Source organism: Felis catus, chromosome B3, assembly GCF_018350175.1.
Source record: "Felis catus isolate Fca126 chromosome B3, F.catus_Fca126_mat1.0, whole genome shotgun sequence".
Taxonomy (NCBI): Eukaryota; Metazoa; Chordata; class Mammalia; order Carnivora; family Felidae; genus Felis; species Felis catus.
The window spans coordinates 71,516,924-71,542,896 of NC_058373.1; the positions used below are offsets into that span (position 1 = coordinate 71,516,924).

The window sequence follows — 25,973 nt, forward strand, 5'->3', positions numbered from 1 at the left end:
TGGGAATTTACATTCCCAATTTATGAGTGTTCCAATTTTTCACATCTTCATCAGTACTTATTATTATGTCTTTTCCATTATAACCATCTTAGCAGGTAGGAAGTGGTCCCTCATTGTGGTTTCATTTGATTTCCCTCATGACTAATAATGCTGAGTTTCACGTATTTATTGACTATTTGTATAAATTCCTTGGAGAAATGTCTCTTCATATCGTTTTGAGGTTTATATTTATACTGCCTATGAACATTAAAAATATTAAAATATTAAAAATTTTAAAAACATTAAAAATATTTGTGTCATCTGGGAAAATGGGAATAATGTTATATTAATGTATTAGTTTGCAGTGTCCCAGATGACACAAATATTTTTAATGTTTTTTTATAATCCTTATTTTTTTAATTAAGTTTTTGTTTTAACTCTAGTGTAGTTAACATACAGTGTTATATTAGTTTCAGGTGTACAATATAGTGATTCAACAATTCTGTACATCACTCAGTGCTTATCACAAGTGCACTCCTTAATCCCCATCACCTATTTCACCCATCGCCCCACCCACCTGCCCTCTGGTAACCCCAGATGACACAAATTTTATGTAGCAAGGCAGAGCTTCCGTTGAGAATTTTCAAGGATGACTTTTTCCTAGAGGTAGAAAAATTTGTTGATTGCTGCAAGGGAAATTTTTTCTAGTCCACTGTTAATAACCCTCTAAGGGCTCTAGCTACATGTGAGAGGTTCAGTTTCTAATAGTCACTGGAGTGGGCTGAGTGTGGGAATGAGTACTAACACTCAAGCTGCTGAATACTTGAGTTCAGCATCTCTCTCAGGGCTGCGGCTATCATCTGCTCATGAGTCTTTAATTCATTCAGCAAATTTTTCTTGATTACATTCAATGGACCAGGTTCTGTTCTAGGTGTTGGAAATACATTCTTATTTTCAGCGTCCTCTTAATTTGTGATTTCTAGAAATAACTTTACAATTTAGCTAATGTTTAATAGCTTTATTGAAGTGGATACACCTGCAAAACAAAACAAAGTAGCTGGAAATGTGGACAGAAAACCAGGCAAGTGCAGTCCCAGGGAAACCAAAGAACAAAACTATATTCAATACAAGTCCAAGATCAGTTGTGCGAAGTGCTGTTGAGATTAAGATGAAGAGTAAAAAATTCATGGGGCACCTTGGTGGCTCAGTTGGTTAAGTGTCTAACTTTGGCTCAGGTCATGATCTTCATGATCTTCATGATCTCCATGATCTTGTAGTTTGTGAGTTCAAGCCCTGCATGGGGCTCTGTGCTGACAGCTCAGAGCCTGGAGCCTACTTCAGATTCTGTGTCTCACTCTTTCCCTGTCTCTCATTCTCTCCCACCCCCCCCTCCCCGCCCCGCTCAAAACTAAACATTAGAAAAAAAAAATTTTTTTAAGAGTAAAAAATTCCTATGGAACAGGAACTTGTAAAGTAAGATTGAAAAAATAAAATCACAGATTGCTCCCTAGTACAATTTTTATTGTGATATTTCCATTCTTAATCACATTCAATTACCTAATATTTGTTCTTATGCTTTGTTAGTAAAATGTCATTTTGTCAGACCCACTTTTAAATTTTACAATGGTCTATTATATTTTGACCCACAATCATATATATATTACTTTTATTTTTATTTATTAATATAATTTTATTATATATTATAATATTTATACCTATATAGTCTGTGAGTTCCTTGATGGCAGAGATCATGTATTTGTACTTCTCCATACCAACTTATTTCCCAGAATATGGTATTCGATAAACTTTTATTGAATTGAGTCCAAAGTCATTTCCTACAATAAAATAATTTTGAAAATAGATGGTTTAACACACTTTATTGCCAAAATATGGGAGTGGTTCCTTCCAAAAATATCATAAACTGTGATACAAATTCCTCTCTTTGGTCAGTGTCTGGGATTGGCTGAAGGTTTTTAGGCTTCATGAAATTAGGTAGATTTTAAGGTAATAAATAGTTCATCTGCTCTCTGGGCAGCGCTCCTAGATCACTCCTGAAGAATTCTTTTTCTCTCAAACCACTGGTCATTCCTTCCATCCCTTTCGTTTTCACTCAGAAATCTTTGGGGATTGAATTATTTAGTGTGTGTTTGTGTGTATTATTAATAGAACTAGATGAAAGCATTACTATTTCCAGAGCCCACTGAAGCTTTATGGCTATCTCTTTGCATGCTAATGCTCAGCTTGCCAATGTTGAGGTTGATGTGTTGTTTCTATATATATGGTGTCTGTGTATACAAACACACTCTAACATGGAATTAATCCCTATTTAATGAATGACAGCCTCTGAACATTTCTTTAACAAGAAAATACTAGAGAGGGTAAATCAGTTTTCATATAATTTCCAATGTTGTTTTATAAGCCCCTTTGTCATCCCCATTCCTTTGCATTATTATTTGTCTCTCAGTCTTCCCCTCTAAAATCAAAGCTGCATGAGGTGAGGAACCATTTCTTGTTCCTCTGAGCATATATCACTATATATGATATATAGCATATGTCAGATGCCTAAAAGACCTTTGCGGAGCAAATGAATAAATAAATGGAAAAAAAATAAGTGAATGAAGAAATAAGTGAATGTTTGTCCAGGATTTCCAGGGGTACCACAAATATGAATCTTCACTCCCTTTCAAATACCTAGTGAAGTACATAAAACGTACCACAAAGTCTAGTTCCTGGCAGGTACAGCAATAGTTGACATTTGTAATTCTTTGATATTAAAGGTCCTTGTCCCAATTCCAATTTTACTAAAAACAAAACAAGACTGAACACAACAGATATAAGGATATAAAAAGTGGACAAAGGAAAGGAACACAATCCAGTGAAAAAATGAGTGATATCTTTAAATCATCTTTATAATAAAGTGCAAATTAGAAAACCACATTAAATGCTAATATTCATGAACTTTCTCTTGGATCTGCTTTTGCAAAGACACTGGGATTACTGTGGGGAAGTGCATAAGTCCCTTCCTCAGTTTGCTTTACCTCTTTTCCACCTGACAGTAAATGCAATGTTTTCCATAAAGTGTATACAAAAATACACAGGTAATCTATTTTATTTTTATTTATTTTTAAGATTATAAGGAAATTTTTCTTAAAATTCTTGTTTTTCATAAATAACCAAAAGATACTACTGAAAATTTTAATCAGTTTCTAACTTTTGGCAAAGGTCACACAGATCTCCCAAGAATTGGATTAAAACTGTGGATCCTCTTCCCAGACAAATGCATATGAAGTCAAACACATAAAATTTAAATAGTAAGGCAGCTTATAAATTTTCTGAAGTCCATCTCTAGACTCCCTGGTGACCATGGATTCTTAGGTTAAGATCTCACCGGCTGGAGGACCTTAAGATGTAATGATGGTATTGATCATGATATATCAATAATAATATGGGGGTATGTATGAGATAGATTCAAGAAATTTTGCCTGAAGGAGAAGAAGGGTAGACTTGATGACTTTGGAATTCTTTTGGGATTACAGAATTTGGTCATTTGGTGATGTCCATGATAACCACAGGAAAAAGAATGACAACGGAGAAGACTTGGACTTATGACTGGTTATTACATCCCCCTTCACTTTCACTTCACTCCTTCCTACTGAAACTCTTAGGTAGCAAAAGTTCCCCCCAAAAGCCCGCTACCACTTTCCTAAACATATCTTTCAAAGCTTCCTTGACTTGCTCATTGCGTAAGGCATAGATGAATGGATTCATCAGTGGTGTCACAAATGTTGTTACCACTGTCACTGCCCAGTTAGTATCCACAGAGCCACTCTGTGATGGTCGCACATAAAGAAAAATGGCACTTCCATAGAAGAGGGTCACCACCATCAAGTGGGAGGTACAGGTAGAGAAGGCCCTCTGTCGGCCTGAAACAGAGGGGATGCGCAGGACAGCCAGAACTATGTGACCATAGGACACAGCAGTAATCATCAGTGAGGATACAATGACGAGAAAGGCCAGTACAAAGTCTGTTTTCTCCAGCTTCTCGGTGTCGGTGCATGCCAGGCGGAGCAGTGGACCACTGTCACAGAAGAAGTGCTGCACCATGGCGTCCTGTTCACAGAAAGGAAGTAAGGCCACAGCCACTGTGGGGCCAAGCACAGGGAAAAGTCCCCCCATCCAGCAGGCCAAGGCCACCCGAAAGCACACAGTGCCATTCATGAGCAAGGGGTAGTGCAGAGGGTGACAGATGGCCAGGTAGCGATCCACAGACATGGCAGCCAACAGCAGGAACTCTGAGGCCCCAAGAAAGAAGTAGAAATAGAACTGGGCAATACATGCAGCAAAGGAAATAGTGTGTTGCCTTGATAGGAAATTGCTCAGCATCTTGGGAATGATGACAGAAGTGAGCAAGATTTCTAGGCAGGACAAGTTACCCAGAAAGAAGTACATAGGAGTCTGCAGGCGAGTGTCAGCTCCTACCACTCCAACAATCAACACGTTGCCTGTTAGAGTCAGCAGATAGACGAGAAGGAAGACAGAAAACAGTTCTGCTTTTGTGCTGTTGAGATTTGGGAAACCTGCCAGGATGAACTCTGTAACACCAATGCTCTGGTTCCCCCAGGAGCCATTATCTTTCCCACCTGTGCAACAACATGAACATGATTGTGGCGAGGACACGTCATCTCCAGAACAATCCTGAAACTTATTTTATCGTGATACGGCACACACTTCCCCACTTTCTCCAACCACTGTTAAGATCTGAAGAACCTGAGGTCCTCATCTAATTACTTTTAAAGCTGGAGAAGATTTTCCAGAAAGGGTGGCAAAAACTTAGGTATGAAAATGCCAGGAGTCTCCATTCTCAGATCTTAAATAGTGATGCCTCATTATTATACTGATATCATTGAGTATATGAGTTGGACAAAAATATCAAAAACTTATTTCATGAAGAATATGATTCCCATTCTACCAGGAACAGGACTTGAGCCAGACTGCCTGGTTTTGAATTCCATTATCTCCATTTACTAGCCGAGTAGCCTCAGAAAAGTTACTTAACCACTTCTGCACTCCTCGATTGTAAACCGCTAAAAGAAGCAAGTTAAATGAGAGTGCAAAGGATTCAAAAGAGTTTCTAGATCTTAGTCGACAAACACTGTGGTATAGAAACCCCTGTAAGTTAGGGCACCAGACTCTAGGCTTGACTTGCCATTTGCCTTGGAAGGCGTTCAATGCATCCACCTCATTTGTCCTTGAACTGTTCAGCTATGAAATGAGTCATAGGAATCTGTCATTAGTACATCTATTACATAAAATTACCCTTTTTGTGAAGAATTTCCACAGCAACCCAAGGGTCTAACTGAAAGCTTGCCATAAAATGCTTGCCTATCTAAAGCAAGTTATGGCATATTTAAAAGGGAGAATAGGGCTAAACTACATTGAATCATCCAGTCAGGTTTCCACATCTATTTATTTAGTGTCAACTTTAAGCTAAGTATTCTGGGTAATATTAGGATGAATTTCTTATGCTTTTTCAGTCCACGATACTAATCCAAAGGCCTTTCACAAACTTGGGCTCTATTAGATGGCTTGTCAGAGACAGAACTAGGAATCCCTGAAAATCACTCATGACATCAGAAATTAAGTCCTTGCCATCTGACTCAAGTCCTTCTAGTTTTGAAGAGCACCAACAGTTGTAAGGACCAAATCAATGATATTCTGAAAGTGTTTTTAAAACGCCTCAGTTATAAGGAGAATACTGATCCCCTTTAGCCATGCAAAGCATGAGACTTGACCTTAAGGCCTTGATTCTCAGCCCTACTATTCTCTGGCACACCGCAGCAGTCCTTGCTCCTAGCAAACAGGAACCTCTTTACTTACAGTGTCTCAATTGTGGGTCCTACCTGAGCAGAAAAATATTTGTGCCTTTTCTCTAGGATAAAGCAATTCTGTGGTCTTTCTCCTTAAGGATTCCATTCAGAGCCTCATCTCCCTCCAGCTTCTATAGAAATTGCCTTACTATCAGTAAAATCATTCAACTCTTGCTCTGTATTGATTATGTATCGGATGCTATATGTGGTGATTCAGAAATAAAGGAGATGTTGTCACTACTCTCATGTAGCTCACTGCCTAATGAGAATGATGGAAAAGTTAATATGTGTCACAGGTGGAATGTCACAGGTAAGAATAGGGTCTAAGGGGGCACATGGGGAAAAAAAATCCAAACTGAGACTTTAGAGAGATAGGAAGTATTTTGGAGAAAGGTGATGCCTAAAATAAATACTAAAAAGTGAGTATGGATTTGATAGGAGAGAAAAGAGATTTTTTAATGGAAAAGGGCAGCATGTGAACATAGTACATCTGGGCCAAAGCACAGGACATAATGCATGGAGTGCAATGAGATAGAACTGGTCACCTCAAAGGGGACTCTTTCTGGCTCTCTGTGAAAATATTTCCACTGAACCGAACCTTAAGTAAGAGGAAGATGAGTCGCAACCTTAAATGTGGAAGGAGTCCCTCCTACCTACCCCTGAATGTCCTTGATGTTTCCATGAGGGTGGGGATCACCTTGTAAGGATTCTCTTTCCCTTTTTATGACCCAGTGGTCAGCTCCACCCTGGTCCTTTTCATACCCTGTAGTCTGAGGCTAACCATAGCCTAGAGTTCCTAAGGATGGGCAAAGCATTTGGGAAAACAGGCAGCAGTTAGATAATCTGCCTCTTCTCTTGTGTTTTCCTCTTGGGCATAATTCCTCTGATGCTATTCTTCTGCCTTGTAAACAAAGGGGCTTTCTGATCCTGAGGTGGCTGCATCACACTTGTCCCTTTGTATGGCCATGTACAGGTCAGCCATCAGGGCCCACCTTTCCCTCCTTGTAAAAAGAGTGCCTTCTACAATGTGATCACTGTCTTAGGCTTAAACAGGCACACTTCAAGTGAAGGACCATGATCTCACAATGCTCCAAGGTATGGTACTCTAGAATAACATGGGGTTGGAAGGCAAAGGGTGGATATGGAGGGGTCAAATCGTTCATCTAGCTATGAAAGGACTTACTGCACTTACCTATAGTTCTTTTCATTTCCAATAGTTGAAAAATGTTCCATCTAAAGGCAGGTCTTCACTTTTTTGCTGATGCATTTATGCACAGTAAATTTTCCTGTTCTACAATGCATCCTCCCTAAATCCTGGCATTAGCCTAAGTGCAGAGAAGGCAAAGCCTGAAGACTTGTTTCTAACTAACCCCTGTATTGTAGGACAGAATCCTTTGTGCATAACTTCAGTTTCCAATGGAGATGTCCTAAAATGAGGATTGATTAATCCAGACATTGGGAGCCTGGTTAGCAGCAGTACCTGCTAGAGAAGTGAGACCCAAGTGTTGAGGTAAAACCATGAGAGAGAACGAGAAAATAATTCTGAGAAGACCCAAGGGAGATATGCAATTCAATGGAAATTTTCCAGACTCCATTACTGATAAATCTGAAAAAGAGGCTGATCCTTCATGCAACAAGAGGTGACTGGGAATGTTTCTGCCTCCATCTGCCAACCCCCTCAAGCCCAGCAGCCCCAAAAGGCTTGGGGCAATACAGTGGGAATGAGAGAAAAAATTGAGTCAGACCAAGTGTGGGAGACCATAGTCATCATCCAACTTTCTTCTGCATGGCACTTAGGGGAAATGTTTGCTCTCCAGGTAACACATTGTGTTACCTCTCCAGGTAACATTGTGTCTTCTCCCTGAGGACTTAAAGTGATATTGGGAATCCCTACCCTTGATTCTGGGTTGGCAAGTGATAGGAGCCTTCAGGGTATAATAAGATAGGGAAAGATTCCTCATGTCATTTCTATCTTCTTCTGCTTCTCCCAGTCTTTTACTTTGTCCTCTGCTAATATATACCATACCACACACGCAAACAATGTTTAGAATTCTGGACTGTTGTTCACATTTTTTTTCATTTGTGTCTACTCTATGCCCCTGGCTGAAAACTTGACTAACTCCTATTCATACTCCATGTACTCTGGTGCATATCAGTTCTTCTGAGAATCTTCTCCTACCCACCACTCCCTATCCCACCACTCTGCCTGCTCTCCAACCTGAATTGGGGCGCGTTCTGCTGACCTCACTCTCAATACTTAACCCATTGTATTTCTGCTTTCTCATCTGCATCCCCTGTTAGACTCTGAATTCCTAGGTAGGAATTATATATTTTTTTAATTTTTTAAAAACATTTATTCATTTTTTGAGAGACAGGGAGAAACAGACAGAGTATGCGCAGGGGAGGGGCAGAGAGAGAGGGAGACACAGAATCCAAAGCAGGCTCCAGGCTCTGAGCTATCAGCACAGAGCCTGACGTGGGGCTCAAACTCACAAAGCGCGAGATCGTGACCTGAGCCGAAGTCGGATATTCAACTAACAGAGCCACACAGGCGCCCCAGGAATTATATTTTGATCTCTGTATTTCTAGAGCTGAAGTCGGACATTCAACTAACAGAGCCACACAGGCGCCCCAGGAATTATATTTTGATCTCTGTATTTCTAGCACCAAGCACAGTGCCTGGCACACATTAGGTGCTCAATAATGGTATGTGAACTAAACTGCTCTGAACCCCAAACTTGAGAGCAGCAGCTCTTGCAACTCTATGTCAAAAAATAAGTTATAGCAAAATGATATATCTGGGATTTGCTTCCAAATAAAGTGATTGGGGGGGGGCGGATAGGTAAAATTAGCTTCGCCCTAAATTTGTAATTCATGGAACTGTGCATTGGCTACACCGTGATTCATTATATTATTCTATTTTTAGTATGCTTGAAATTTTTTATAATAAAAAGCCTCAGAAATATGACAATCACATCTCTAAAGAAAATTCTAAGTTTTTGGAAATTAATTAAAAATTAATGTCAGAAATACTTTCTTAAAGATAGCCAACTCTAATTCCACAAAATTAGCCAAGTAGCCACTGGGGAATATCAAATACCATGTGGGCTACTCAGAGCCAGAAAATGTAAAACTATAATGAACTACTAACTCCAAGAGGAATTCAAGTCTCTCAGCAACACCCTGTTTTCTGATCCAAAAATAATGGAGGCAATGCCAAAACACACACGTAGAGAATCATAGTTCAGAATCGGGAGACTGGATTAAAATACTATACTGAATACAGAAACCTATCTTTCTCACTATGACAAGTTCCTTAAAATGAAATAAAAATTATGTTTTCTCTTCTTCTTTTTCTTGCCTTTTCATTTTTTAAAAGGGTAACTACATAACAACATTAAAAAAAACAAGGCAGAGTGCCACTACCAAATGTTTATGTAAAAAGAACTTCTAGGAGAAAAAAACATGGTAGATAATTGAATTAAGAACAGGGAAATACAATGCAAATCTAAAATACAAACAGGAGATAACCACTCCATAGTCCTTAATTGATACATTTTAACTGACCCTCAAATATCACCTGGCTTTGAATATAGCCACAGTGGAAAGAGAAGGATAAAACAGGACAAGTGGCTTTAGAAGAAACACGTACTTAAAAGTAGAAAAAAAAATCTTTAATTTTTCAAATTTGAAAAAGGCATAAATCTACATCTACTCCTTCCTGAAGCTCCACTAAAACCATAGCATGGAAAAGGAAACAGTAGCGACCCCATTTCAGAAGAAGAAAAGCAGATAATTTAGCTGCTGACAGTAAAGACAGTGGCTGACATGAAAAGATTTGTCAAAAAAGATGAATTCTCTTCAAGCAGTGAGAAAAAACAAAAATCAGTTGAATTTATTCCAGACTCCCTCTCTTTTTGGAAGTGGAGTGAGTGGAAGGCTAAATTAAGAGTTGGATGAAAAATGTTTAAGAAGCAGTTTGGGTCTACATACCTTCTCTGTTACCCATGCTAATTGTCATCCCCCTCATTCCCAGCAAGAGACTGGATGGTTTGTCTCTGGAACAGGTAAAGCAGAAGGTCTTATACCTTTGAAACTAGGGGATTAAATAAATTATGTGTACTGGTTACTGTGATGTCTGTTTTAGATGCCACATATTTAGCAGTTAGATAAGAAACTGAAGAATTTTCTTTTTTTAAGTCAATTTCTTTGTTGACCTTTCTTTTTGTATCTCAGTCTCTTTTTCAAGGCTCATTTTCATTTTTTCCCCCTTAAATTAGAAACAAGACAAGGATGACCACTTTCTTCATTTCTATTCAATATTGAACTAGAAATTCCAGCCAGGGCATTTAGGCAAATAGAATAGAATGGAATGCTATGCAATGAAATGACACAAGATGAGATGAAACAAAACAAAACAATATAATATATACAGTGCACCCAAATTGGAAAGGAAGAAATTAAAACTATCTCTACTGGAAGATTTTATGATTTTTTTTTTAATTTTTTTTTCAACTTTTATTTATTTTTGCGACAGAGAGAGACAGAGCATGAACGGGGGAGGGGCAGAGAGAGAGGGAGATGCAGAATCGGAAACAGGCTCCAGGCTCCGAGCCATCAGCCCAGAGCCTGACGCGGGGCTCGAACTCACGGACCGTGAGATGGTGACCTGGCTGAAGTCGGACGCTTAACCAACTGTGCCACCCAGGCGCCCCAGATTTTATGATTTTTATATAGAAAATCCTAAGGAATCCACACACATATTCACACAAAAATTAGAGCAAATAAATGAATTCAGCAATGCTGTAGGTATCAAAGTCAACATACAAAAATCATTTGTATTTCTATACACTAACAATAAATAATCCAATTAAATTGAGAAAACAATTCTACCATTTACAATAGCATAATAATGAATAAAATACTTAGAAACAAATTTAACCAAGGAGATGTAGGACTTGTACACTAAAAATTAAACATATTGTTGAGAGAAATTTAAGTATCCCTAATTAAATGGAAAGACATCCCATGTTCATGGTTTAAAAGACTTAATACAGTTGACCCTTGAACAACACTGGGGTTAGGGATACTGACCCTCCTACACAGTCGAAAATCCAAGTATAATTTTTGAGTCTCTAAAAACTTAACTGCTAATAGCATACTGTTAACCTGAAGCCTGACTAATAACATACACAGTCAATTAACACACATTTTATATGTTACATGTATTTTTATATGCTATATTTACAATAGAGTAAGCAAAAGAAAATGTTATTAATAAAGTTATAAGGGGCACCTGACTGGCTCAGTTGGTAGAGCATGTGACTCTTGATGTCAGGGTTGTGAGTTCAAGCCCCATGTTCAGAGTAGAGATTACTTAAAATTTTTTTTTAAATTAAAAAAAAAAGTCATAGGGAAAAGAAAAAACACTTACAGTACTGTACTTTGGTTTTTTTTCTAATCTGAATATAAATGGACCTATGCAGTTGAAGGATCAACTGCGTTGTTAAGATGGCATTACTAACTGAAGTAATCTATAGATTCAACGCAATCCTTATCAAAACCTGAACTGCATTTTTTTTTTCAGAAATGGACATGCTGATTCTAAAATTCTTATGGGGTTTCAAGAGACCCCAACTAGCCAAGCCAGTATTGAAAAATAAAAATAAAGTTGGAGGATTCACATTTCCTGATTTAAAAATATTTTTTTTAACGTTTATTTATTTTTGAGACAGAGAGAGACTGAGCACGAATGGGGGAGGGTCAGAGAGAGGGAGGCACAGAATCTGAAACAGGCTCCAGGCTCTGAGCTGTCAGCACAGAGCCCAAGGCGGGGCTCGAACTCATGGGCCGCGAGATCATGACCTGAGCCGAAGTCAGCTGCTTAACCGACTGAGCCACCCAGGCACCCCCACATTTCCTGATTTTAAAATCATCTACAAAGCTACAGCAGTCAAAACAGTATGGTACTGGCATAAGGACAGATATATATGTGTGTGTATATAGATAGATAGATAGATAGATAGATAGATCGATGGAATAGAATTGAGAGTCTAAAATTAATCCATACATCTATAGTCAAGAGTGCCAGGGTGCCTGGGAGGCCTAGTCAGTTGAATATCTGACTCTTGATTTGGGCTCAGGTCATGATTCTCTCTCCCTCTCCCTCTGCCACTCCGCAGCTTGTGCATCTGCATTCGTTCTCTCTAAAAATAAATAAATAAACATTAAAAAAAAAAAAAAGAGTGCCAAGACTACTTAATGAGAGAAGAAAAGTCTTTTAACAAATGGTGCTAGAACAATTAGTTATTTAATTGCTGCAAAAGAATGAAGAATGAAGTTGGACTTTTAGCTCACACCATGTACAAAAATTAACTCAAAATGGACCAAAGACCCAAACAAGAGAGCTAAAACTATAAAACTGCTAAAAGAAAACATAAGGCTAAATCTTCATGACCTTGGTTTGGCAACAGACTCTCAGACGTAACACCAAAAGCACCAGTATCAAAATTTTTAAAAAATAGATCTATTGTACTTCAGCGAAAATAAACACTTTTAAAAAATAATCTCTACACCCAAAATGGGGCTCAAATTCACAACCCTAAGATCAAGAGTCACATGTGGGGTGCCTGGGTGGCTCAGTCAGTTAAGCATCTGACTTTGGCTCAGGTCATGATCTCATGGTTTGTGAGTTTGAGCCCTTATCGGGCTCTGTGCTGACAGCTCTGAGCCTGGAGTCTGTTTCGGATTCTGTGTGTGTGTCTGTCTCCCTGCCCCTCCCCTGCTCACTCTCTGTCTCTCAAAAATAAATAAATGCTAAAAAAAAAAAAAAAAAAAAAAAAAAAAAGAGTCACATGCTTTACTGACTGAGCCAGCCAGGTGCCCCAACAATAAAGACTTTTGAATATCAAACAACATCATCAAGAAACTAATGCCCTTGAAATATAGTAAATTTTCAGGGATTATTTTGGCAATTTTTCTGTCTCCATTTTTCCTCTCCTCTTTTATCAACTGGAAATACAACCTTCTTTACTGATCCTCAAATGTTCTCACCTTTTCTATCTTATTCTCTATTAGTAAGTATTTGCTTTACTTGCCTTTATGTTATGGCACATTTTAAAATCTATCATATTTTTTAATTCATATAATTCTTTTTTGTTTGGTTTGGTTTTGCAAAACTCTTTTCTATCTTATGATTGCAACATATTCTCTCTGAGAACATTAATCACATTTAAAAAAATTTTTTTTAACGTTTATTTATTATTGAGAGACAGAGAGAGACAGAGCATGATCATGGGAGGTGCAGAGAGAGGAGGAGACACAGAATTCGAAGGAGGCTCCAGGCTCCAAGCCATCAGCACAAAACCCGACGCGGGGCTCGAGCCCACAAACCGAGTGAGATCATAACCTGTGCCGAAGTCAGACTTCCAACCTACCGACCGAGCCACCCAGGCGCCCCTGTGACTTTTTTTTTTTTTTTAAACGTTTATTCACTTTGGAGAGATGGAGAGACAGAGTATGAGTAGGGGAGGGGCAGAGAGAGGGAGACACCAAATCCAAAGCAGGCTCTAGGCTCTGAGCTGTCAGCACAGAGCCTGACGCTGGGCTGGAACTCACAAATTGTGAGATCATAACCTGAGCTGAGGTCACACGCTTAACCGTCTGAGCCACCCAGGCACCCTGTTAATGACACTTTCAAATTATCAGGGCATCTGGCAAGCTTAGTTGAGCATGTGACTCTTGATGTACGTTGCGTGTAGAGCTTACTTAAAAACAAAATCTTTAAGAAAAAATTTTTTAAGTAAAATTATCTTCTCCCTATATGGTCACTGCTTCCTCCAAGTTATCTTCTCTCGCTTACTTGTTTCAGACAAAATCACATTAGATGATTTTTTTTCCACTAATTGGCTGATCCTTGGTTAAATGTTTATATTAAGAGAGGGAAACTAAGTAGCTATTTGGAAGCTCTGAGTGCATGGATGGTACTTGATAATTCTCAGCCTCACTCTATGGTGATACCACTGGCTTGTATCTTAGGAAGCACCTATGCCAGTATCTTCATACTTTTCCTTTTGGACTTGTCAGATAATGCAAAGAAAATTCTTCAGTTTCCTATCTAACTGCTAAATATGTGGCATCTAAAACAGACATCACAGTAACCAGTATATATAATTTATTTAATCCCCTAGTTTCAAAGGTAAAAGACTTTCTGCTTTACCTACCTGTTCCAGAGACAAACCATCCAGTCTCTGGCTGGGAGTGAGAGGGATGACAACTAGCCTGGGTAATAAAGAAGGCCTCAGCTTCTTAAGACCACATGTGACCCATGTTCTCCACCAATCACACCTGACAGGACAAGAAGTCCCTAACCCTTACCAGAAGCCTTCATGTTCCGAAGCAATAATGTTTGTGAATATTCCACCAAGGGAGAGTCATCTCTTTCATGAATGTGTGGACTCTTTCCCTTTGATCCCCAGAGGACAACATGGTCTCTGAAGTTGAAGTTCAGCCTCCTTAACCTCCCACATAGGAACTATAATATGTTCCCTAAGCTGTTACGCAGGAATCCAGGTGGATGTGCCTAGCAGGGATTCTAGGGGAAGGTTTGATTGACTCAAAGCAGTCTATCCCCATTGAGACTTACAAGGTTGCCACCATGGAGGTCTTACGTTCCTAGAGGGAGCGTGATCACTGTGGCCTGCTGATTCCCAGTTTCCTGTAGGAGTCTTGCCTGACAGGCCAGGGTTTCTTTCAGACCAAGCTGTCTCTCTGTGCTCTAAATTTGGAGTTGGAATTGTTTGCACATGGTGGGCAAGTATTTGAGTTGGGTTTCCTCCATCGTAACTTGCTCTGAATCTCAATTTTAGCACCTCTCCCAAATGGTGCTGGTAAAGAGGCTGTGTTCTCAGGAGTTAGGGCTGAGTTGTGCATTAACTGCCAGAGACTTTAAGCTTCTTAACACCTTCTTGCTGGGTTTGACAGGAGTAAGCTCCTTCCTTACTGAAAAGGATTTTGCAATTTAGGATTTTGGCTAGGAAAAAAAAAGAATCATTCTAGTGCTCTCCTTGCTGTACTGATATAAGCTGATTTTGGTGGACCAGAGTCTGGGTCATAAAATACATGTTTACAATTTTAAAAGAATAGAAACTATATAATTCTCTCAGACCACAATGGAATTAAACCAGAAAGCAATAATACAAAGATAGCTGGAAAATCCCCAAATATTTGTAGATTAGACAACACACTTCCAAGTGACTCATGGGTCAAAAAAGAAACATGAAAGGACGTTTTAAAATATTTTGAACTAGGGGAGCCTGGGTAGCTCAGTCGGTTGAGTGTCCAACTCTTGATTTTGGCTTAGGTCATGAGCCCAGGGTTGTGGGATCAGGCCCAGCATTGGGCTCTGCACTGAGCATGGGAACCTGCTTAAGATTCTCTCTCCCTCTGCCCTCTCTCCTGCTCACACTCTCTCTCTCTAAAAAAAAAAACAAATAAAATATTTTTAACTAAATTAAAATGAAAACACAGCTTGTCAAAAAGTGTTGAATGCAGAAAACACAATGATTAGGGGAAAATTTATTACATTGAATACACATATTAGGAAAGAAGAAAGATCTAAAATCAGTAATCTAGGCTTCCATCTTAGGAAACTAGAAGAAGAGGAAATTAGATCCAAATAAGCAGAAGAAAAGAAATAATAATAATTAGAACAAATATCAAGGAAATTGAAAACAGGAAATTAGTAGAGAAAACCGGTGAAAACAAAGGCTGGTTCTTTGAAAAGATCAGTAACATTTATAAACTTCTAAATAAGCTAACCTATTTAGTGAAATATAAATTGAAAAGATGCAAATTACTAGAAAGAAAGAAAGAAAGAAAGAAAGAAAGAAAGAAAGAAAGAAAGAGAAAAGACACAGATTATTAATGTCAGAAATGAAATAGAGGTATTCACTACTGATCTCATGGACATTAAAAGGATTATAGGGGAATATTATTAACAATTCTATGCCTGTAAATCTGATAACTTAGGTGAAATAGGCCAAATCCTTAACAGACACATTTTACCAAAACTCACACAAGGAGAAGTAGGTCTTGTGATTAGGCCTTTCTATATTAAAGAAATTGAATCAAAAATTTATAACCTTCTAAAAAAAAAGGCACCATTCCTGGATGGTTTCACTGGTGAGTTCTATCAGACATTTAAGAAAGAAATGATACCAGTTTTCTACAATCTCTTATAGAAGTTAGAAACAGAAGGAATACTTCCTAGTCATTCCATGAGGCCAAAATTACCCTAATATGAAAACCAGACAAAAACAATAAAGGAAAATTACCGACCAATATCCCTCATGAACACAGATATAAAAATCTTCAACACAATTATCAAATCAAATCCAACAATGTATTTTACACCATGACCAAGTGGGATTTATTATAGATATGAAGATTTAACATCAAAAAACCAATTAATGTAATCCATTACATCAACAGCCTAAAGAGGAAATATCATATAATCATATCAGTTGATATAGAAAAAGTATCTGACATATCCATCATTCATTCATGATAAAAATGCTCAGTAAACTAAGAATAGAGGGGAACTTTCTCAACTCGATGAAGAATATCTACAAAAAACCTATAGCTAATATACTTAACTGTGAGGAACTAGATGCTTTCCCCCTAACATCAAGAACAAAAACAATGATATCCTCTTTCGTCATTCATATTCAACATCATACTGGAAGTCCTAGCTAATGCAGACAATAAAATAAAGGTATACAGATAGAGAAGGGAGAAATAAAACTGTCTTTGTGCACTGATGATATAATTGTTTATATAGAAATTTCCAAATGGACCAAAAAACTGTCCTCTTGTAATTACTAAGTAATTATAGCACAATTACAGGATACAAGTTTAATACCTAAGTCAATTGTTTTCCTCTATAGCAGCTAGTATATAGGAACAGTTGGGATTTGAAATTTAATGGGCTCTGGGGTGGCTCAGTCGGTAGAGTGGCTGACTTCAGCTCAGGTCATGATCTCACAGTTCATGAGTCCCTTGTCGAGCTCTGCGAGCTCTGCGCTGACAGCTCGGACGGAGCCTGGAGCCTGCTTTGGGTTCTGTGTCTTCCTCTCTCTCTGCCCCTCCCCTGCTCTCTCTCTCTCTCTCTCTCTCTCTCTCTCTCTCTCAAAAATAATAATAAAACATTAAAAAGAAATTTAAAACACAGTATCATTTATATTAGCACAACAAAAAATAAATCTTTAGGTATAATTCTAACAAAATATGTATAGGGGAAAGGGTTAAGATGGAGGAGGAGTAGAGCAACCCTAAGCTTGCCTCCTCTCCGAACAGCTAGATAAATATCAAATCATTCTGCACACCTAAGAAATTGATTGGAAGTCTTAGAGAGCAAAGCTGCATGTCTACAAACAGGAAAATCACTGTGGAACGTAGGAATTGAGGAGAGTTGATTTGTGGGAGAAAGCCATGGGAGCAGAGTGGGGAGGGAGCCCTGACCTTAGAAAGGTGAGCTAGAGAGAAAGAGAGAAAGACTAACAAAATATGTATAAGATCTGTATGAGGAAAACTACAAAATGCTGATGAAAAAATCAAAGAAGAATTAAAGGAGAGATATTTTATGTACATGGGTCTTCCTAGACTCAATATTGTTAAGATGCCAGTTCTTCTGAACTTGACCTATAGAATCAACACAATCCCAATAAAAATCCCAGCAAATTTTGTGGTATCAAAAACTTAAAGTTTATATGGAAAGGCCCACAATTCACATGACACTGAAGATCAATGTTGGAAGACTGACACTACCCAACTTTAAGACTTACTACACAGCTACAGTGATCAACACACTAATGGAATTGGCAAGAGAACAAACAGATCAATGGATTAGAATAAAAAACTCAGAAATAGACCTACATAAATATAAGATTAGAAGAAGGCTACTTTGAAGAAGTAGCAAGGGCAATTCAATGGAGAAAAGGGGACTGTCTTGGGGTACCTGGCTGGCTCAGTCGGAAGGGCATGCAATTCTTGATCTTGGGGTCATCATTGGGTGTAGAGATAACTAAAAATATAAATGAATACACTTTAAAAAAGAGAGAGAGAGAGAAAGGGGATAGTCTTTTCAACAAATGGGGCTCAACTAGACATCCACATACCAAAAGAAAAAAAAAAGGCCTCTAGACACAGATCTTACACCTTTCACAAAAAGGAACTCAAAAGAGATCATAGACTTAAATGTAAAACGCAAAATAAAATTTCCAGAATATAGCATAGGAAAAAAATCCAAGTTACCTTGCATTTGGCACTGTGTCTTTTAATACAACCCAGAAAGCAGACTATGAAGAAAATATTGATACATTGGACTTCATTAAAATTGAAAGCTTTAGCTCTGTGAAAGACACTGTTAGAAGGATGAAAACACAAGCCACAGACTAGGAGAAAATATTTGCAAAACATATGTGTGGTAAAGAACTTGTATCCAAAACATAAAATGAACTCTTAAAACTCAACAATAAAATAACAAGCAGCCTAGTTTTAAAAATGGGTAAAAGATCTGAACACACATCTCACCAAAGAAGACACGCAGATGGCAAATAAGCATATGAAAAAGCATCACACATCATTAGGAATTGCAAATTAAAACAATGAGATACCCTACATACCTAGTAGAATGGCTGAAATCCAAAACACTGACAACACCAAATGCTGACAAGAGTGTGCAGTAATAGGAATAGCAATTAGTAATAGGAATAGGAATAGCAATTCATTGCTGGCAGGGATAAAAAGGATACAGCCACTTTGGAAGACAGTTTGTCAGTTTCTTACACAGCTCAACATAGACTTACCATATGATCCAGGAATCATGCTCCTATGTATTTACCCAAATGAGTTGAAAACTATGACTACACAAAAATCTGCACATGAGTATTTATAGTAGCTTTATGCATAACTGCCAAAACTTAGAATCCACCAAGATATCTTTCAGTAGATGAAGGGATAAATAAACTGGGATTCTTCCAGATAAATCCATCAGTGCTAAAAAAGAAATGAGCTATCAAGCTATAAAAAGACATGGAGGGAAACTTAAATGCATGTTGCTAAGTAAGGGAAACTAGTCTAAAAAAGATACTGTGTAATTATAACAATATGATATTCTAGAAAGGGCAAAACTATTGGGAAAGTAAAAAGGTCAGTGGTTGGGTTCCTGGCTGGCTCAGTCAGTAGAGCATGTGACACTTGATCTCAAGGTTGTGAGTTCAAACCCCATGTTGGGTATGTAGATTACTTAAAAACCTTAAAGAAAAAAAAAATCAGAGGTTTACAAGGGAGGGATGAATAAGTGGGGCACAAGGCATTTGGGGGGCAGAAAAACTACTCTGTATGTTACTGTAATGATGGATACATGAAATTATGCATTTCTCAAATCTATACAACACAAAGAGTAATGTCTATAGACTTTAGTTATATATCAATGTATCAATATTGGTTCATTGATTATAACAAATGTATTACATTAATGCAACATTTTAATAATAGGGGAAACATGAGGAGTATGGTGACTTGTAATTTCTATGCAATTTTTCCGTAAACCTAAAACTGCTCTAAAAAGTAGTCTAATGACTTTTTAAGAGATTCTTAAGGCTCCAATATCTAACAACATAAAATAAAGGTGGAGGAAAAACTAAGTTTCCAGACTTTACTGTCATGTATTGGGTTGTAAAGTGATATTTATTTTTTAATTGCCTATCTTTAGAATATCATACTTGAATTATGTATGGGATATCAATGACCTCATATAACTTAAAATACCCTTCAGACCATGCAATTCCTTCTGATTTTTGACTATCTAGAAATAGTAGCACTTGCGTGTTATTGACTTTTGAGCTATTGAAAACTATAAGATAGTTCTTTAATATGTGAAATCTGAACACCTTTGGCTCCATAATAGTTGAAAAATTTGATTCATGTAATTTCAAGTTTTTAAACAGCTGTAGTTTGAGAGTTTGTTAAAGATAGTGAAATAGTTTGTGTTTCTCTTTAGGGAAAAGGTGATAAAAGCACTTTTTTTTTTTGTACGAGCATTCATCCATTTTTAAAAATAGTTGACTTTAGGGATGCTTGGGTGGCTCAATTGGTTAGTCATCTAACTTTGGCTCAGGTCATCATCTCACTGTTCATGGGTTCAAGCCCTGCATCAGGATCTGCTCTGTCAGAGCCTGGAGCCTGCTTTGGGTTCTGTGTCTACCTCTCTCTCTTTGCCTCTCCCCCTTTCATGCTCTGTCTCTCAAAAATAAATAAAAGTGTTACAAAAACATTTTTAATTAAAAAAATGATTGATTTTAATATATTTTTCTTTAGATATTAAAAGTTATTTTCCTGAAGAAAGTAAATGTTTCACATAAAACCTCAAAGAAAAATTTAAGGCTTTTAAAATGTTATATTTAAAATCTTTGGAACATAGATACATTGTGAAGTTTTAGGAGAACCTATTTTTTCTAATAGAATAAAAGGTCATCAAAATATTATTTCAGGAATTACATTGCTTTAAAAACTGATGAAAAAAAGCATTTGGGATGGGTTATCAATTGTTTTTCTTATCAATTTGTAGGCATTCTTCACATATTTGGGATGTAAATCCTTTGTTGTATACACAAATACATTCTCCACTCTGTGCAGGACTGTTCACTCAATGGAATTTTTTGTTTTTTGGTTTTTTTTATTTTTTTCAGTGGAATTTTTTAAATGAGATTTTACTTCTAATGTAGCCCAATTTATCATATTTATCTCTTTATATTTGTTTTTATAGGTCTTGTTTAAGAAATATTTGCCTGTCTCAGGGCGCCTGGGTGACGCAGTCGGTTAAGCGGCCGACTTCAGCCAGGTCACGATCTCGCGGTCCGGGAGTTCGAGCCCCGCGTCGGGCTCTGGGCTGATGGCTCAGAGCCTGGAGCCTGTTTCCAATTCTGTGTCTCCCTCTCTCTCTGCCCCTCCCCCGTTCATGCTCTGTCTTTCTCTGTCCCAAAAATAAATAAACGTTGAAAAAAAATTAAAAAAAAAAAGAAATATTTGCCTGTCTCAAGGTCATCAAGACTTTCTCTTATGTTTTTTTCAAATAAGCTTTACTATTTTACACTTCACAATTGGGTTTATCATTTATCATTTTACATGTGATATGTGCTTTAATAAATCAAGATTCATTTCCCCCATTATGTTAGGTGAATGATCCATCATCATTTATTGAAAAGTCTGTTCCCTCCCCTCTCTCACTAATCTTTGTCATAAATCAGCGACCAACCATTCGTCTATTTTTCTAAACTGTACTGTTCCATTGGTATATTTGCCTATCCTATATCACTACCACTCTGACTAAATTGTGTCTTCATAATAATTATGACTACTTTCTGATACAGCAAGTCTTCTCTATTTGTTTTTCTCCAAGAGTCTATTAAACTAGTTTTGGCCCTTTGCATGCCCATATATACTTTAGAATTGTCAAGTTGCACTGCCTAAGTGTGGAATTTTGATTGGATTTTAAGATCATAGATTACTTTAAGATTTGACATTTTTATAGTATTGAGTTTTCCAGTACAGGAAAAAAACAGGGGCTGTCTTTCCCTTTGTGTAGCTTTTCCTTAATTCTCCAATAATATTTTGCATTTTGTGTCTGGAGATTTTTGCACATTTTAAAAGATGTGTTTCTAGGTATTTCATTGTTTGGTGCTATTATTATAAAGGTAATCTTTTTAAATTTAAAATTCTAACTAGTTGATTATGGCATAGAAGAACATAAGTAATCTTTGACTATTACTTATTATTTCTAGTAATACACCTGTAGATTTTTTTCTATGGCTTTATGCAGTGAAGATTTATTTCTCACTCATTTCACAGTCTTGTGGGCTGCAGCAGTGGCTTGGAGATCCAGGCTCCTCAATGTAAGGTCTGCACAGTCACCAAGGATGAGGAGGAGAGCACAGGGTTGGCATACGAGGACACTTATATCACTTGTGCTCACATATCTCTGGCCAGGACTGATGAGGCTAACTGCAAAGGTGGGGGAGGGGCGTGGCGGTATGTGTCATGGTGTACATGAGCCTTCACACCTCACCACAGACACCAGAGAGAAGAGAGAGGCAAGAAGAGAAAGTGTTTCAGACTATTGTCACCAAAAGCCATCCCACTAACCAAAAGGGACAAACACCTAGGAGTTCATTGATTTTCAGTTGGTAGATCTTAAATCCTACAAATGGTGTCCACAGTATTGTTACTTCGTAGATTTCTTCACATTTTCTTTTTACTCAATCATTTCTTCATTTTCATTTCTTCTAACGAAAGCCTTCAGTATAATGTGAAACAGCAGATTAGTGGGCATCCTAATCGTGTTTCAGGCTCAAACAGAAATCTAACACCATTTCACCATTAAATATATTGTGAGATACAAGATACAATGAGACTTCCTTTTTGCAGAAACACTTCCTCAAACCAAGTAAATTGACTTCTATTCCTAGTTTATTTATCATTTTTACCATGACAGATATTGGATTTTATTAGACGGATTTTCTGCATCTATTTTTCTCCTTTGGTATCTTAGTGTAGTGAAGAGCATTGATTTTTCTAATGTTAAATCAATCCTACTTTTATCTAATAGCTCCAGTTCTGTCAGATAAGTTATAATTTCTATATATATCACTATTTGGTTTGCTAATTTTCTGTTTACAATTTTTTATATCTATGTTTATGAATGAAACTGGTCCATGGTAATTTTCTTATGTTCTTGCTTGCTTCTCACATACAATTCACATTGGCAGCATAATGTGAATTATTTCCTTATACGTGGGGAGTTTCTAGTTAATATCACTGTAGATTTCTAGTTGTTATCACTCCTATATTTTGGCTAAATAACCCTTCTTATCTTTGTTTTATCTCTCCGATGTCATCAGCAGATATTTTCATGTATTTTTTTCAACTTTCAAATTTCCTCAGGGGTAGAGTTAATTTGAATATCTTACTGTGTGATTCCCAGATGCTTCCTCATTCGCTTTTCATCACAGAAAACCCTGGGCTCTTTATGTGGGATATGTCATCTCTGGTTGTTATCTGAGAAGAAATTATGGGGCTTTTTTTGGTCTTCCAATAAAGCAGGTCTCTAGTTATTACTCCGAGTTGTAATGATTCATTCACAACCCTCATCTTCCTTGAACTGATGCTGTAATGCCTTAGGCCAGTTAATATTTTCACATATGCTGGGTGTCTGTCCTATGCAAAATGAATACAGCATTGCCCCAAATTTCAAGGAGCTCACTACTAAAGAGGATGTGAAAGTATACCATCAGTATGTTGTGATAGGTGGAAAGGTGAAAGTAATCAAGGAGTACCAAAGAGACAAAGAGGAGGAGAACCAAATTGAATCTTGAGGAGCTAGGAGAAGATTGTGGTAAAAGATGATCCTGAAATGATTCAGACATAATGGGAAGGACTTTGATAAAGGCTGAGGCAGAGGGATCAAAGCAGAGTGAGAACCTTGTCATCACCTGGTGTTTGTAAGCCAGGAAACATGGTACATTTTGACTGAGTCACAGAGTTTGGGCCGAGTTGGGAATGGAGGGAATGGAATTGAATGTGCAGAAGGGGCAGAGAGAGAAGAAGAGAGACAGAATCCCAAGCAGGGTCTGCTCCGTCAGTGAGGAGTGAGATGCGGGGCTTGATGTGGGGCTCCAACCCATTTGAATGGTGAGATCATTACCTGAGTCGAAGTGGGACACTTAATTCAGACGCTTAACTGACTGAGCCACCCAGGCACCCCCATTAGAATATTAAGGTGAGAGGCAGAAAAGCCCACTTGTAAAAAGAGCAATACTTGCCATCTTCTGCGACAGTGTTGGCCTTCCACTGAGGGTGGGTCATGCTACAGGACAGAGGGACAGGAACTCATTTCCCCTTTTTGTGACACAGATTCTTGCCCTGTTATCTGACATACTGAGGGGGAAGTGAGGCTGCAGGGATGGGAACAGCACTCAGGAAACCAAGCCCTGCCTACGAAGAAACTGCTTGTTTTTTTATGTTTTAATCTCAAGTGTGGCTTCTCAGATTCAGTTTTTCTGCCTGGTTAAAAAAAAAAAAAAAGAGGGGGGAGGGTGCCTTCTGATTCTGAGTCACTGTATTATCTCTCAAGGCTACCAACTTCTAGGATCTCACCCTCTCCTGTTTCAGAGAGTTTTATTTATTGGACAGTGCTCAATGATTTTAGTAGGCTCTGAGTTTATCTGATATGTTATCTGACATTTTTAAAGTAGGGCCCACACCCAACATGGGGCTTGAACTCACAAGCCCTGAGATCAGGAGTCCAGTCCTCTACCAACTGAGCTAGCCAGACACCCCTCTAAAAGCTACTATTTAAATAAGGAGGCTTTGCCACAAAATGCCCCAAGATATTTCAGTCTGTGTGCAATATAGGACTAGCAGGCAAAAGTGTACCTGAGAGGAAGATATCCCTTGTCCTCCATCTTGAACAGATGCCGACATTTTTCCACTCTCCTTTACACACTGATCGAAAACATATCCCACTTGAGGTCAGGTCTTAGGTTTCTCATTTATGGATTTTACATGCAAATAGTCATATATAAATATATATATTTATACATATATATACATTTATACATATATATTCATTTATACATATATATGTATATATTTTGTTTGTTTGTTTGTTTGTTTGTTTGTTTTTTCCAGTCTTGGACTACATCCTTCTTGACTGCTGGTATTAGCACAAGTGCAGAGATGGAGGAGAGTGACAAAAGCTTTGGTTTCTAATTAATCCCATTAGTGAAAAGTAAACATTTTTATTTATAACCTGTTTGGAACTATTTAGTTACCACTGGGGGTGACCTGCATTCAAGAATTATATTGATCCAGGCATCAGGAACCCAGTTAGAGGAAGTACTTGCTGAGAAAGGCTACCCAGGTGGTAAAGAGATGGTGAGGTTTAAGAAAGAAAGAAGACAATTTCAAAGGATCTTTTTTATTTTACTTTGTTTTTAAGTAATCTCTACACCCAAAGTGGGGTCTGAACTCACAACCCCAAGATCAGGAATTGCATGTGCCAACTGAGCCAGCCAGGCACCGCTCAAGAGATCTTGAATGGAAATTTCCCGATTCCCTATTCTAGTCAAATCTGAAAAAGAAGTAAAGCCTTCATTCAACGTAAGATTATGTCTCGACATTAGCAATGTTTCTGCCTTTATCTGTCAGCTCACCCAAGCCAGGCAGCAACAAAAATGTATGTGCAGAGAAAGTGATAACGGGAGTGGAGACGAATGTTGAAGTACATGAACACTATGCATTTTTCTTCTTCTTGCCATTCTGCTAGAATAACATATAGATCAAATGATAAAGCCATGGTGCTTTCTCTATGAAGACTCAAATGGGATGTTGAGAAATCTTCCCCTTGCTTCTGGAGTGAGTAGCAATTAAAACCCAAGGGATATGATGAGATTGGGTTAAATTTCATGCATGATTATCAATACTTCATTTCTGGCTAGTCCTGGACTTGTATGTATGCTCTAGTGATATTATATACAGTTACACACAAAATCAACACTCTTCAGGTTTCTGTGTATTTTTCTAAAGCTGTTCTGTGTCCACTGAACTCACCTGATCACAGATCTAGTCTCCTGTTCTAAAAGTCAACTGACTCCAGGCCATTGGTGCTACCAGGAGACCTCTCCCATTTTTTACTCTGACCACACCCCAGCCTGAATTAAAACTTTCCAAGGTTGGTTTTAGTTTTAGATTTGCATGGAATGTCCTATGTACCTCTACTACAGTTTTCAGGACATTATATTTTAATTATCTGCTTCCATCTGTCTGTCCCCTACAAACACTAAACTATTTAGGGAAAGACCTATGTTTTAATCTCTCTTTCCCTGGCACAATCACAGTACTTGGGACAGATTAGGTACCTATTAAAGGGTTTGTGACTAAAACATACACAGTCTTAAGGAGTGACAGCTTTTTTGAGCCAACATGCCTAGGTTCTTGAGCTAAGAGGATGTAGGACTTGCTATACCCTTATTGATGAATACCTGCTTCAGTTCATATTCTCAGGGAACA

General features: G+C 37.9%; 2 protein-coding genes across 6 annotated transcripts in view; both read right to left on the minus strand.

Annotated features, from left to right (window-relative positions):
- RNASE11 (ribonuclease A family member 11 (inactive)) overlaps window positions 1-25,973 on the minus strand; it is a 122,755-nt gene that overhangs the window by 69,585 nt on the left and 27,197 nt on the right. The window lies entirely within an intron of this gene.
- Window positions 1,845-24,386, minus strand: LOC101091703 (olfactory receptor 6S1). The gene is made up of 2 exons (XM_045060659.1): window positions 24,339-24,386; window positions 1,845-4,680 (listed from the first exon to the last, which is right to left on the minus strand). The coding sequence occupies exons 1-2, from the start codon at window positions 24,384-24,386 to the stop codon at window positions 3,619-3,621; spliced, it is 1,110 nt and encodes a 369-aa protein (XP_044916594.1). The 3' UTR covers window positions 1,845-3,618.

Excerpts from the sequence above, each read along its gene's own strand:
- LOC101091703 (XM_045060659.1), bottom strand. The coding sequence starts at position 24,386 with ATGTCGGCATCTGTTCAAGATGGAGGACAAGGGATATCTTCCTCTCAG. Across the intron at positions 4,681-24,338 it reads AAGGGATATCTTCCTCTCAG|TTTCAGGATTGTTCTGGAGA; the intron begins GTACACTTTTGC and ends CGATAAAATAAG.